General features: G+C 34.2%; 1 protein-coding gene across 1 annotated transcript in view; it reads left to right on the top strand.

Annotated features, from left to right (window-relative positions):
- The window catches only part of CEP120 (centrosomal protein 120), an 84,272-nt gene that overhangs the window by 41,882 nt on the left and 28,360 nt on the right, over nt 1-14,030 (top strand). The window contains exons 6-14 of the mRNA XM_052643098.1: nt 312-509; nt 2,268-2,495; nt 3,452-3,668; nt 5,066-5,243; nt 8,545-8,694; nt 9,444-9,626; nt 11,365-11,461; nt 11,568-11,720; nt 12,470-12,559. Of these exons, the coding sequence (XP_052499058.1) occupies nt 312-509; nt 2,268-2,495; nt 3,452-3,668; nt 5,066-5,243; nt 8,545-8,694; nt 9,444-9,626; nt 11,365-11,461; nt 11,568-11,720; nt 12,470-12,559 (1,494 nt within the window). The remainder of the gene's footprint in view (nt 1-311; nt 510-2,267; nt 2,496-3,451; nt 3,669-5,065; nt 5,244-8,544; nt 8,695-9,443; nt 9,627-11,364; nt 11,462-11,567; nt 11,721-12,469; nt 12,560-14,030) is intronic.

Here is a 14,030-nt window from a genome sequence, read left to right on the forward strand (position 1 = left end):
AAAATAGTATTTATGGACTTTCATGGACTAGTTAAATGAAATGTGAACTCTAAAACAATATAAGTGTTATGTTATACAACATACATGTATAAAATATTTTAGTTTCATTTTGCTTGTCTAAGTAAACCTTTAAAAATTAAAACTAGTAACTTAGTAGCAATTTGGCAGAGATTTAGAAATTTTGAGTTACTAATTTAAGGCCTGAAATAAAATTCATTTTAGCAAATGTTTTTGGAGTTTATCAGACATTTATAAGCATGTTTAGTGGTTTATAAAGTAATAATCTTTTTTTTCTCCCCCTTAATGTTTAGTTAATTCCATGTACCATGAAACTTCCAGAAAGACAGCCTGAGTTTTTCTTTTATTATTCTTTACTGGGAAATGATGTTACAAATGAACCCTTCAATGATTTGATCAACCCAAACTTTGAGCCAGAGAGAGCGTCTGTTCGTATACGGAGCAGTATAGAAATTCTTCGTGTTTACCTGACTCTTCATTCTAAACTACAGGTAAGTATAGCAGAAAATTGTTTCCAATTAATGGTTATTTTTTTTTAAGCACTAAAGAGGTGCCTAAACTCTCTTGTTGCTGAAGTACATACCATCTTTCTATCATATCTCTTATTTTTTTAGGAATTATCCTGACTTGTATGTCATAAGATGACAATTATTTCAAAATGTTAGGAGATGTAACACTTTAGTTATTTTGGAAAGAGGTAGGTCAGTTATCAATCATTTATCATATTCAATAACAAATTGTACCTGGAACTCAAACCTGTGAGCATCAGAGAGGTTTCATTATTGTTACTGGAGATTAGCTGTTACCATACAGATCACACTCGAGTTCAGAATTTATAAACCTTTTTGCTATTAAAGCAAAGAGATAATAAAACAACTTTTTAAAACCTGCCCTTGAATTAAGTAATTTTGTAAATGAATTTTAAATAGGACTTTATTTTTTAGAAAAGTTTGTCTAATCTGAAATTAAATCTCTGTTCGTTATGATTAACTTTAATCAGACTGAAATGGGTGGTGAAGTAGGATGGGGTAGTCCTTTTTTTATACTAAAGTGTTTCAATAGACTTTGCTTGTACTTTGGGTGGATAGTACAAAAAGCATAAGGAAATTTTAGTGGAACTAAATTTTAGAGGTGGTTGCTAAATCCAAGGTATTTAGAATGTTGAAGATTATATAAAATGATGCAGGAAAAAATTAGTTTGATCTTATATCTAACATATTATTCCTCACCAAACTATTGACTTACATATCAGTTTGATTCTTATGGACTTGTAAGTTATAAAAATCCTTTCTTTCCAGCCCATTAAAAATATCACACTTAATAACATTAAGACTGTTACAGGTCATTATTGACACTAGAATTAAAAATATTTTTATGTAATGATTACATATTGTTCATGTGAATAGTAGGCTTGCTGAGGCTTCAGTGTAGTAAGGGAAAAGAATAGTTATGTAACACATACCTGGAACAGCCATTTTTTTTTTTTTTCTTTTTTGGTAGTTTTCAAAGGTGGTAATGTCCAAGTTTTGATTAGCTAGCAGTGATTCACAGTACCTTCCATCTCAGTGGTATTCTCTTTTATCTTTTACTGTTAAGCACTGTTTTATATATAGAGTTTGAAAAGCAAGAAAAAAGAAGGATTCATAGTGTTTTATGGGTGAATAAAACAGAATTATTTGAAGTTCTTTAGTTCAAATAGGGCTGGATCCACTCATTAAAATCCATCCATTTTTAAGAACTGTGCTTAAATTAATGTTATAATGAAAAGAGAAAAGAATGGTGGATGTATTTTTCTGTTTAAATTCATGTATTCATGATACAATTTGCATAGTACAATAAGATAGTATAGTAAAATATTAAAGTAACCATAGCTCACCAAAGAGAAAAGAGAACAAGAAGTTACACATAATGCCTATGGATGATTCATGTTGAGGTTTGACTGAAAACAACAAAATTCTGTAAAGCAATTATCCTTCAATTAAAAAATAAAAAGTAACACATAGGAGCATATAATACTGAAAGGAAAAGTGAAAAGAATTAATAACTTTATTATTGAGTTCTGGGTAACTTTGTGCTTTATCAACAGTTTTAGCAATCAGGTGTGAGAATTTTAGTCACTGGCAGTCAGTAAGATAACCTGCATTCTGTTTTCCTTCTCTGGATCATTTTATAACTTTGTTGTTAAGTTTGTGTGTTTAGGATAAAGGAGAAAGTGTAAATCCTGGTTTTGACTTTCCCTTTCATTTTAGATCCATCTCTGCTGTGGAGATCAGTCACTTGGAAGTACAGAAATACCCTTAACAGGACTACTGAAAAAGGGTAGTACAGAAATCAACCATCGCCCAGTCACAGTTGAGGGTGCTTTTACCCTTGACCCTCCAAACCGAGCCAAACAAAAGCTTGCACCTATTCCTGTGGAGCTGGCCCCCACTGTGGGAGTGTCTGTGGCTCTGCAGAGAGAAGGCATGGATGCCCAGGCAAGTAGCAACCCGCCTTCCCCTCCTCCAGCTTCTCCGATATGTCGGTCATGATTAGTTACAGAAGTCAGATTTCAGGCGCATTATCTCACATAAGAGAGTATTTATCACTCTTAATTAGTGGTCTTCATTATACGATAACCCCGTCTCTAAAAAGACCCTTCTGGAAAGTGCTGCGGCTTCTGCCATGGTTCATAGTGACTCCGCCCAGAGCCTTTCAGTGCAGTCTTCTCGCGTAGTGGAAACCATTTCCCACACCCCAACTCACAGTCAGTGACTTTGGGACTCTGGTAGAGGAGAATGTTTTTAGGCCTGGTTTTTGGGGATCTGCATTAATAGATCTTTTTTAGTTGACTCAGCCTTAGCTAAGGTTCTCAGTTCATTAGTGCTTCACAGTCCTCATGCTGTCTCCAAGCAATAGAAACATTTATTTGAATGTAGATGTTTTTGATTATATATAGCCCTCGGGTCAACTGTAGTGTCCTGTTCTTTTAAAGAACTGATTTTTATGCAGACTGAACTAAAGCAAGAGTTTAAAAAGACACATATGCATGTATTTTTGGAGGATAGTGGAGCAAAGGAAGAAAATCATACTAGAATTCTGGGTTTTGGTTTTTGTTTGTTTTCTGGTAATGTGGACCTCATTTGTATTGCTTTGGTAGGAATAACCATTCTCAGGGACACCTATGCCTGACTTCTTTAATTGAATATCCCTTCTTAGGCATTAGGATGCATTTTGACACTGAGCTCTGGATATCATATTTCCTTCCTGTTCATTTCCCTTTTTCTGGTCCTAGATGCTATAAGAAAATATGCAAATTATGAAGAAAAATAGACTAGGAATATCCAAACTGAGAAAGGAAGCTAATTTTTTTAAAAAAACAACATCACATTTTTTGCTTAATTATGAAGGAAAGTTCTTTGCAAATTATACTTTATTTAAAAATTGTTTTTAGTCTTTAATTGAATTAAAGACCCAGAATGAACATGAGCCACACCATTCGAAGAAGAGAGTTTTAACCCCCATAAAGGAGAAGACACATACTGGGCCACAGTCACCAAGCGAGTCCCCTGTTCCACCTCACAACCAGTCACCTCCAACAAAAGACGATGCAACAGAAAGTGAAGTGGAAAGCTTACTGTATGATAAGGGCACAAAGCTCAATCCAAAGGGTAAGGTGTTCTTTTCACAGATCTCTTAGGTATAGATCTTCTGGCCATCTGATACATGACTGTGAGAGTTTTCATGGGTGCTAAAAACTAAGTTTTTTTAAAGAGCCAGTAATGTGTGGTGATACTTAAAAAAAAAAATCAGTTTAAAGTAACTGTAACTTACTTAACTTCATAATAGAATTTTCTAACAGAATTTTTCATTGACTGTCATACTATAAATAGTACCTTAGTCAAAGGAAGTTAACAAATGTAGTTCTTTGAAGTAGATTTTTAGCAATCTCAAATTCATTGTCTCAAATTCATTAGAATTTTGGAGAAAAGAGATATTGCCTCTTACAGTAAACTTAAAATAATCATTTTTGATCCTAAAGTTGAGACAGTTTGAGAATATATATTTATCTGTCTTACACAATTTCTATCTGTTACATAAGAATCTGTAGTTAAATTCAGTAGTATAAATTGTAAGAGCATTGGTGGATTCGGAATTAGAAGTTTGGGTGCAAGTTATAGGTGTTTCCGTAAGTAGCTATAGCACTTGAGCCATCCACTAAACATCTGTGATATATAATAGGATTGGAATAGACTCTGTCTTTTCAATTTAAAAAATTTTTATTGGAGTATAATTGATTTACAACGTTGTGTTAGTTTGAGGTGGACAGCACAGTGAATCAACTATACATATACCTACTCTCTTTGAGATTCTTTCCCCAAGGCCATTACAGAGTGTTGAGTTCCCTGTGCTATACAGTAGGTCCTTAGTAACCTGTTTTATATAGAGTAGTGTGTATATGTCAGCCCCATATCCCAATTTATCCCTCCCCCTGCTTTGTCCCCTGGTGACCATAAGTTTGTTTTTTATGTCCGTGACTGTATTTTCTGTTACCGTAAATAAGACCATTTGTACCACTCTTTGTAGATTGCACATACAAGTGTTATCATTGATACTTGTCTTCGTCAAGTTTTATTTTGTTAGACTATGTCATATGTGTCTAAGATAACCAAGCTACTTTAAAAAAAAAAAGGATGTAATTATTTACATAATTACTATAAAATACTGATCTATATGTGCAGTAAGTTTCAGATACAATCTTTGCAATACTAAGTTACGTTCACCTGCTTCTTAGAAATAAGTTAACACCAGGCTACTTTTTAAGTTTTGTACTACATCTTGAGAATGAGAGTAAGGGTTTCCCCCCACCCCTCCCGCCCAGTTTTATGATGGGAATTAAAGCCTACATAATTTTGGACAAATAACTTGGAAGTTTATGCTTTAGTTCATATGTTTATTTAATCAAATAGTTGAGTCTTTGAGATTATATCTTTGGTTTCTGAGTAACTTAAGAGAAATTGTTTGCAAATGGATTTTTTTTTTTTTTTAATTTTTATGTTCACCTTAGGTATCAGTTCTTCTGTACCTGCATTACTGGCCAAGCCAGTGACAACATCTATTGCTTCAGAAACAGCCTCAGGACAGAAGATTGCTGTTCCTGCAACATCACATCATTTTTGCTTTTCAATAGACTTGAGGAGTATCCATGATTTGGAGGTTGGCTTTCCAATCAACTGTATACTAAGGTATGATTTGGTTTCAGAATGTTATTTTCTGAGAAGAAATGCCTTTTCTGTATTTGGATGTTGTGGAGAAGGCAATGGCAGCCTACTCCAGTACTCTTGCCTGGAAAGTCGATGGACGGAGGAGCCTGGTAGGCTGCAGTCCATGGGGTCGCTAAGAGTCAGACACGACTGAGCGACTTCACTTTCACTTTTCACTTTCATGCATTGGAGAAGGAAATGGCAACCCACTCCAGTGTTCCTGCCTGGAGAATCCCAGGGATGGGAAAGCCTGGCGGGCTGCCGTCTGTGGGGTCACACAGAGTCAGACACGACTGAAGCGACTTAGCAGCAGCAGCAGCAGACAATGTCACCAAAGAAATTATAACATTTGTTAAATCAGTGGACTAGAAGGATTAAAGCTGTTGTGTCCTAATGACTTTGAAGATAATGGAGGGTGGCATTGATGGTATGAAGGGCAATAATCTTGCCTATTCTGATATAGTAATTATAGGTATTTTATAATATTTGTTAATGCTCTGTTTTAATATACACTGACTCTTGAACTTAAAATGTTTCTGGAAAAGTTGTCACAGTTCAAAATACTTGGATGTATAGTATCTGATTTTTCTATAAAATTGCTTTATAATGGAAGGTTATGTTCCTGATATCTACCTTTTATGCGTATGAATCTAAAAACCATTCCTAATGAACTGGAAGTGGAATGTTTCCACACTGTTTAGATAATTGAAATTCAGTCTGTTAAATGGCTTTATGCAGTGGCTTGTTTTTAATATTACATTTTTATAGACTTTTCAGCTGATAAATATATTAAATGTCATATTGTTTGTTTTAGTTTGGAGTCTTTAAGTTTTTATAAATTACTTTGGAGCAAGCATTAGCATTTATAATAACATTTTTGGTCTTTATGTGACTAACATGCAAAAAATTAGAAAATTTTTCTGTCATCTTGGATTACCATTCCCAAGAACTTCAACTTTTTGTTGCTTCCTGCTGTTGTTTGAGGCACATCTGCCTTTCAGATGCCTAAGTCAACTCCTTGTGTGTGTGTATGCTCAGTTGTGTCCGACTCTTTGTGATCCTGTGGACTGTAACCCTCCAGGCTCCTCTGTCCATGGGATTCTCCAGGCAAGAACACTCGAGTGGGTTGCCATTTCCTTCTTCAGGAGATCTTTCCTATCCAGGGATCAAACCCGGGTCTCCATCATTGGCAGGTGGATTCTTTACCACTGAGTCACCCAGGAAGCCTTACGTCTACTCCTATTGTATCTAATTGTATAGTTCCTTTGATTGTTTATCAAATTGTTTCCAAAGTCCTCTGAGCTTTGGTGTGAATAAAGGACAGAATCAAAGGGACCCAGCACTAAATGTGACAGTGAAGTCATAGAATGGAAGTCTATCCTCACAGCTTAAGTTCTGCCTTTTACTTCATGTTAAAGGCTGAGAATTTTATTTAAAAATTGAAAGCCCAGAAAGGGTTTTCTCTTATCGACATAGTTTTTCTCACAGGGTTTATATAATATAGAACTGTTCCTTTTTCTCTTTTGCTGCTACTGGAGAAACTTGTCTTAGAGATGATGTTGGCCAGAAGCACAGGGATGATCTAAAATTGGATGAAGGATTTCCCTGGTGATCCAGTGGTTAAGACTATGCACTTCCACTGCAGGGGCATGGGTTCAATCCCTGGTCAGGGTGCTAAGATCCCACATGCTTGTGGTACAGCCAGAAAATAAAATAAAATGAATAGGTGTTTTGAGGGAAAGTCTTGAACAAGCTCACTCAGAAAGCACATATTAGTTTTTGTGTTTCCTGATTGCCACAGGGCCATTTGTTTAATCATCAAGTGACTACAGTAAGCCAGCCGTTTGCCCAGTATTAGGGCAGGGGGCATATACATAGACAAAGAGCTCAACCTAGTGAAGAAGACAGATTCAGAAATATGTTAATATATGAGGGAGGCCAGACACTTGACAAAGAAAAGTGGAAAGAGTATTCTGCCCCAAGGACATGTTAGAATCCACTTAATACTCTGTAGAAATTACTTGATCATAAGACTACTGCTTCTCTTTGATTCATTTTAAGGCTTAAAAAAAAAATGTTGGACATTTTACGTTTGATAGATTTTATGTTACCATGCTCTGCATTAGTATAAAAGTGTTGTGTACAATTACCTAATGGAATTTGTGAGATAACATTTATATTAGAAAAAAGTTTAATGTGTTTCCTTTTTTTTTTTTAAATCACTACATCTGTAGTAGGGGGTTAAATTTCTAGAGGATGAACTTTGTGAGATCACCGAAATTCAGTTTATGTAATTGTTTAGGAGTTGAATGTATGCACAGGATTCTTCTTGTATTAATAGAAAAAGTAGTTTTCACTAGTAGAGTTTAAATCCTAGTTTTGTCAATAAACAGCAAATTATAAGATGAAATTTAAGTGAGCATTACAATATCTTTATATTTGACTTTAAATACAAAATAAGTTCAGCAATAGGCCAGGCATTCTTCTGTTTAATCTGGTGTGACTTATGTTGAAAGAAATAATGTTATGTCACTCTTTGATTCTTTTGTAGTATATTCTCAGTTCAGAGACAAAACACTATGAATGCATCATTTAGGAGTTGACTAAAGGCTTTTTTTAGCCCATAAAAAAATCAGGACATTATTGTACAAAGGAAAATAAGTTTAGAAATTAAACTTAGCAGGCGTTTCTTGTGTATACTGTGTCACAAAAGCTGTTCCTTGGAGTGCAAAGATGAAAATGATACAAACAGTGCCCTCAAGGAATTTTTTTCCCCCTACATTTCAGTTTAATTATTTCTTCATAAGAATATTTTTGACATATAACATTGTGTGAATTTAATGTGTTCGGCAGGTTAATTTGCCACATTTATACACCTCAGGGGTACCAGCACTGTCTTTGTTTAAGGGAGTCATTTTCACTTCTAAGTCTTTGTCTTATTGGGAATTTATCAAAGTGACTCTCTTCCTTACTCAGTATAATGCCTTCAAATTACAGTATTCTCCTCCTTCCCCAGAGCATCATTTGAAGATGATTTGTAAGGCACCTTTGGAAGCCAGTGCTGGGCAAATAATGCATTTTTTTCTGTAATTTCTGATTTTTTTATGTTAATACCAAAAATATTTATATAATTTTAAAGTTGGTGATAGTAAAACCATAACGTATTTGTACCATTTATCTATTAAAATTTATTTGCTCATAATATTCATATTACACTCTTTTTCACAGGTTATAAGTCTCATCTGTACACTGCTTTAGGATTTTTGTTTTTCTTAAATTCTAGGTACTCATATCCTTTCTTTGGAAGTGCAGCTCCTATTATGACTAACCCTCCTGTAGAAGTTCGAAAAAACATGGAAGTTTTTCTTCCCCAGTCTTACTGTGCATTCGATTTTGCAACTTTGCCTCATCAGCTCCAGGATACCTTCCTAAGGTAATGTGTACGTGGTGTGTATGATAGTATTTTTTCAAATCAGCTCTTGAAAATTTGTATCTTATTGACAAGAGGAATTCCTTTACATATCTAAATCCACAGCAGCTTATATGCATTTGAGAATCTAGAAGCAAACTTAACAGCTGTGCTTCCACTATAAGGTTTTATCAGTATGTGTTTATGAAGGCTCTTTTCAGATTTTCATATCTTGTTTGCCTGAATTGGGATATTAGAACTTTATTAAAACAATATATGAGTAATGAAGGCTCTTTGAAAAGTAATCTTGCTTTTTCCTAATATGTGAAGATAAATACAGACTGTTTAATTCTTATTGATTCACTTAATGACTGTAATGCATTATTTGTTTTTTCTGGTTTTTTTCATCTGTATAAAATAGAGATGTTGATCCAGCTATCTGAAGTGGATTTGTGAAGAAAAATGAGATCTTTGAAATATCTTTTTACTTTCTCAGAGTATCACAATTCAAAAAGAAATTTAAAAGAGAAAAAATAAACATTATGTGACTATTTGTGGGAACAGTGTTTGAAAGGTTTTCTTTATTGCATAGGAAGAGGTGTAAAAAAACAAAAATGTAATAATATTTTCTATTTGTTATTTGTGGAATCGCGCCTTTACATTCCAGGTAACAAAAACATGCTTGACTACATTAAAGGACTTCAAAATTTTTAGTCCAGAAAAGCCTTAGTTCACGGTTGATAAGTATGAACACGTGTTTCTCTTTTCCTTAGGATTCCGCTGCTGGTTGAATTATGGCACAAGGATAAAATGAGTAAAGATTTACTTCTGGGAATCGCAAGAATCCAACTTTCTAACATCTTGTCTTCAGAAAAAACTCGCTTTTTAGGTTCTAATGGTGAACAGTGTTGGCGACAAACTTTCAGTGAAAGTGTGCCTATTATTGCAACCCAAGGGTAATGCATTTCTTGTATTTAGTCTTTGCTTTTTATTCTGTTTAGCTAGTTATAACCTTATCCTTTAATGTCATTTTGTCATATCTTTTTTCTTTGAGCCATGGGGGCTATATCCTAGTTTGCTCGTTAGCTTTCTGATACCTTGTATACCCTCACAGGAGTGAATCTGTGGTACCATAATACTTACGAGTATTGAGTGTGTATTTCTCTCCCTTCTCTTTAGACTCATAATTTTAAGTTCAGGATCAGGGTTTTTTTTTTTTTTAATTTAGTAATTCAAGTCAAATTTATAATGTATTTTTACATTATTTTGAATTTTTCTACTTGAAAAATATGTAAACTTTTGCATTAAATATAATTGGTGAATGTTACAGATGTTTGACTCTAAAAACTGAGTATTGTTTTTTTGCTCTGAAATTCACTGCCACAGTGAAAAACTGGAGTTCATATATTTTAAATGAAATCATTCAACAATTATCTCTTCATATATCACCTGCCTTTATTTTTAAAGTGCAGTAAGAATGTGGAAGAAAAGCAGGCCCAGTGTAAAGCTGAGATGTCTTAAGTATTATTGGAATTTCTTCCCTCACTCTTCTTTCTCCATGCCACTTCCAGAGACTGAAGGGTTTAGTAAAGTTTCTTATTTACTTGGAGATCTGGGAACAATTTTTTTAGAAAATCAGTTGTTCTGGTTAATTGACAATTCTTTTAAAACTTAGCATTCTTTTCTGTTAGGTCAAGTAGAATATAATGAAAACAACCATTACTTGTTGGAAGTTATTTTAATGATGATTGCTTTGAATATTAACTTTATTGACCTGCTGTGTAGACAAGTTTCAAGAGATTTACTTAAGTGAAAACTTCAGAGATGATACTGCTTCATTTTACTTTACTCATTTCTTCTAAAATCTGAGATGAGAAGAAGGAAATGTAAAAGTTGATTAATTAAAGAGTTCTAATTGTGTGAATCCAATCCTTAAAGTTTTGATTTAAACAAGGCCACGTATTTCTGTTGCCAAAATTTTATTTTCCTTTAACATTTTGTCTTTTATTTAATGCCCCATGCAGTTCTGTGATACAGTGAGGTATTCATTATGATAAACATATCATTATCCTACTGCCAGGATTTAATCCTGAAGCAGTGCTCATATCCAGTAAAAGATTTATGAACAAGTATATACAGTCCAAGAAAAGCAAAAAAAGAGTTCAGAATAATCTACATATAATTAAGTAGGGGAATTGTTATGTGTTTAATGTTTTACTACATAAATTCATTAGTATGTTTTACAGGCTTTAAAAGTTAACATTTTTGAATTAGTGTTTGTTATTACACTGGAGATAATGTTCCTGTATAAATGGAAAAATGGACAAAACTATGAATTTTAATATGCATGAGTACTTGCATATCTACATAATCTAAAAAAGAAGAAAATGAAATTTTAGCACTATTTGTGGGCAGTGAGATTTAAATTTTCTCTTTTATACTTTTGAAGTTTTTCAAGTAACCTACTACTGTTATAGGTAATTTTGTAGTGAACATAGGTATGTACTTAATACTGTGTGACCAAATAAAATGACATATATAGAAGGTCTTGAAGTCTATAGAAGCTGCTGCACTTTGAGCAACAAGTGTCAGGAGCAAGGCATGTTGCCTACTCAATGTGCTAGCATTGGGGAAGTAAAAGGAAACATAAAAGTGTTTCCATGAGGTTTTAAATATTTCTGATTTCATTTGTAGGTCAAATAACAGGATAGTAGATCTTTCTTACACAGTGACTTTAGAGGATTATGGACTAGTGAAAATGCGTGAGATTTTTGTCTCTGATTCATCTCAGGTATGTGTCATTGAATGTTATGAAATTATTCTTTAAAATGGACCTAATGTGTGTATGTGTGTGTGTGTTTGTTTCAATATGCTGTTTCTTAAAATTCATCTTGTAGGGTTTATCTGCTGTACAACAAAAGCCATCTTCTGTTCCTCCAGCACCCTGTCCTTCAGAAATCCAGACAGAGCCTCGTGAAACCTTAGAATACAAAGCAGCACTTGAGCTAGAAATGTGGAAAGAGATGCAAGAAGACATTTTTGAAAATCAGGTTACCTTTTAAATGTTACTTAAAAAGTATTTTGTTCCGTTCAGTGTATCTTTCCTTCTGTAAAGTAGGCTTTTCTCTCTTTTTTCCATGGGTACCTTATTTAGTCCCTTTGAATTCAAGAATTGCCTTACTCTTTAAAAAAAAAATCTAACAATTAAAAAATATTCAAGGGACTTCCTTGTTGGTCAGGTGGCTAAGACTTCCCGCTCCCAATGCAGAGGGCCCAGGTTCAATCCCTTGTTAGGGAGCTAGATTACCACATGCCACATTTTAAGAGTTCACACGCCTCAACTAAAAAGATCCCACGTGCTGCAACTAAGACCTGGCAGAGCCAAATAAGTAAGTATAAATATTTTCAAAGATGAACTATCAAAAAATACTCAAAATGTGACCACGTTGCAGAAGCCATTCAGAAGGAGTCTCCTAAACTTTCTCCAAGTCAGAATTTAAGGACTTGAAGGTTTCTTGTAATTGCAGGATCTTATTTAGCATACCCTCCTGGAAGCTGGACTCATCTGTTGTTAAATAAGAGAGGTACAGAACAACTTCCTGTTAGCCCTGTTAGCTTGATACTGTCCTGAATTATCCTCAGATGGGTATAACTCACATCAGGCATCCTCTGTTGTGTTTTAAATAGAATAGAATGTCTGAAAGAAATATCAGTGGTCAGTATTAGTTAACTGAGAACAACTGTTATGTGAAATATTTTTCTTAACTTTATTTTTCTTTCTTTTTTCTTCCTTTGGCAGCTAAAGCAGAAAGAACTGGCTCATATGCAAGCTCTTGCTGAGGAATGGAAGAAAAGGGACCGAGAGAGAGAGTCACTAGTAAAGAAAAAGGTAATGACTGTATAAAAATTGAAGGAAAGAAAGAGTATTAATGATAGTATCTTTTATAGACATAAAAGTCTCTGGAATGAATAAGTATAGTGGTTATATATTGGCCTGGATAAAATGAATGAATGGGTCAGGGTAGAAAGAAGAGTTTTCACTATAAAGCGTTTTGTACTTCTTAGATTTTGAACCCTGTAAATATGTTGCCTGTTCAAAAAGTGAATAAATATAAAAAACCTGCTGTACAGGGAACTCTATGCAGTGCTCTGTGGTGACCTAAACGGGAAGGAAATCCAAAAAAGAGGGTATATATGTATACGTATAGCTGATTTACTTTGCTCTATAGCACAGACATTGTGAAGCAACTATATATCAATAAAAATTAATAAAATAAAGCAAATATATTCAAAATCAAAAAAAAGTGAACACTCTAGAGAAAGAGCCTATCTCTGTATTTAAAAAGAAAATTAAACATTTAAGTGTATATAAATATTACATTATAATCTATTAGTTAATGAAAAGTAGCCAAACTTTTAAGCTGTTTTAAAAGACTGAATCATGAAATAAATCACATCTTTAAAAATGATAACAAAAGGCCATCTGATCTTATTTCAGGAAGCCAAAATTTAATAGTTATCTATTCATACTCAAGTTACTGAGTAAAACAACCTTGAAAATTAGACCTGTCTCAGATATTCCAAATTTAAGTCTCTAAAAATACTCTTATATTAGTGGTTCGTGAAATGTCCATAAATGGGAGAAGACACACTGTGGCAGGGGGGTTTGCTACATAGACCAAGACACCGCCCAGTATGTGGATTAGAAAATTCTTTAAAGTTGTTTCAGGTCTCTTCTCTGACTTTCAGCCATTTACATTTAATTTAGTTATTGATACGCTTGGGTTTAATTCTACTATCTTGCTCTCAGTTTTCAATTTGTCACACACATTTCTTGTTCCTTTTTCGCTCTTCGCCTATTTTCTTTTGCAGTGCGTTGGATTTTTTTTCTAATGATTCCATTTTATTTTTACACTTGCTTTATTAGTAACATCTCCTTTGTTGTCTTCTTTTAGTAATTGCTCTAGAGCTTATAGTCTGTATCTTTGTTGTCGTTTAGTTGCTCCGTCATGTCCGATTCTTTTGCAACCCCATGGGCTATAGCCCACCAGGCTCCTCTGTCCATGGGATTTCCCAGGCAAGAGTACTGGAGGGCGTTGCCATTTCCTTCTCCAGGAGATCTTCCCAGCCCAGGGATCGAACCCACAGCTCCGGTCTTGGCAAGCGTATTCTTTGAGCCATCAGGAAAGCCCATGCATCTTTATTTACCACAGTTTATCTTCAGATGATATAGTACATTTAGTTTTTAACACAATTTAATCTTTGAGCCATTTTTCTAATGTGATTGATGAGTTTTTCGTTGTTGATGTTTGTAACATATGTAGAAGCAAAATAGTTGATGATAACATGAAGTGTGGAAG

The sequence above is a fragment of the Budorcas taxicolor genome, chromosome 7, assembly GCF_023091745.1.
Source record: "Budorcas taxicolor isolate Tak-1 chromosome 7, Takin1.1, whole genome shotgun sequence".
NCBI classification, from domain to species: Eukaryota; Metazoa; Chordata; class Mammalia; order Artiodactyla; family Bovidae; genus Budorcas; species Budorcas taxicolor.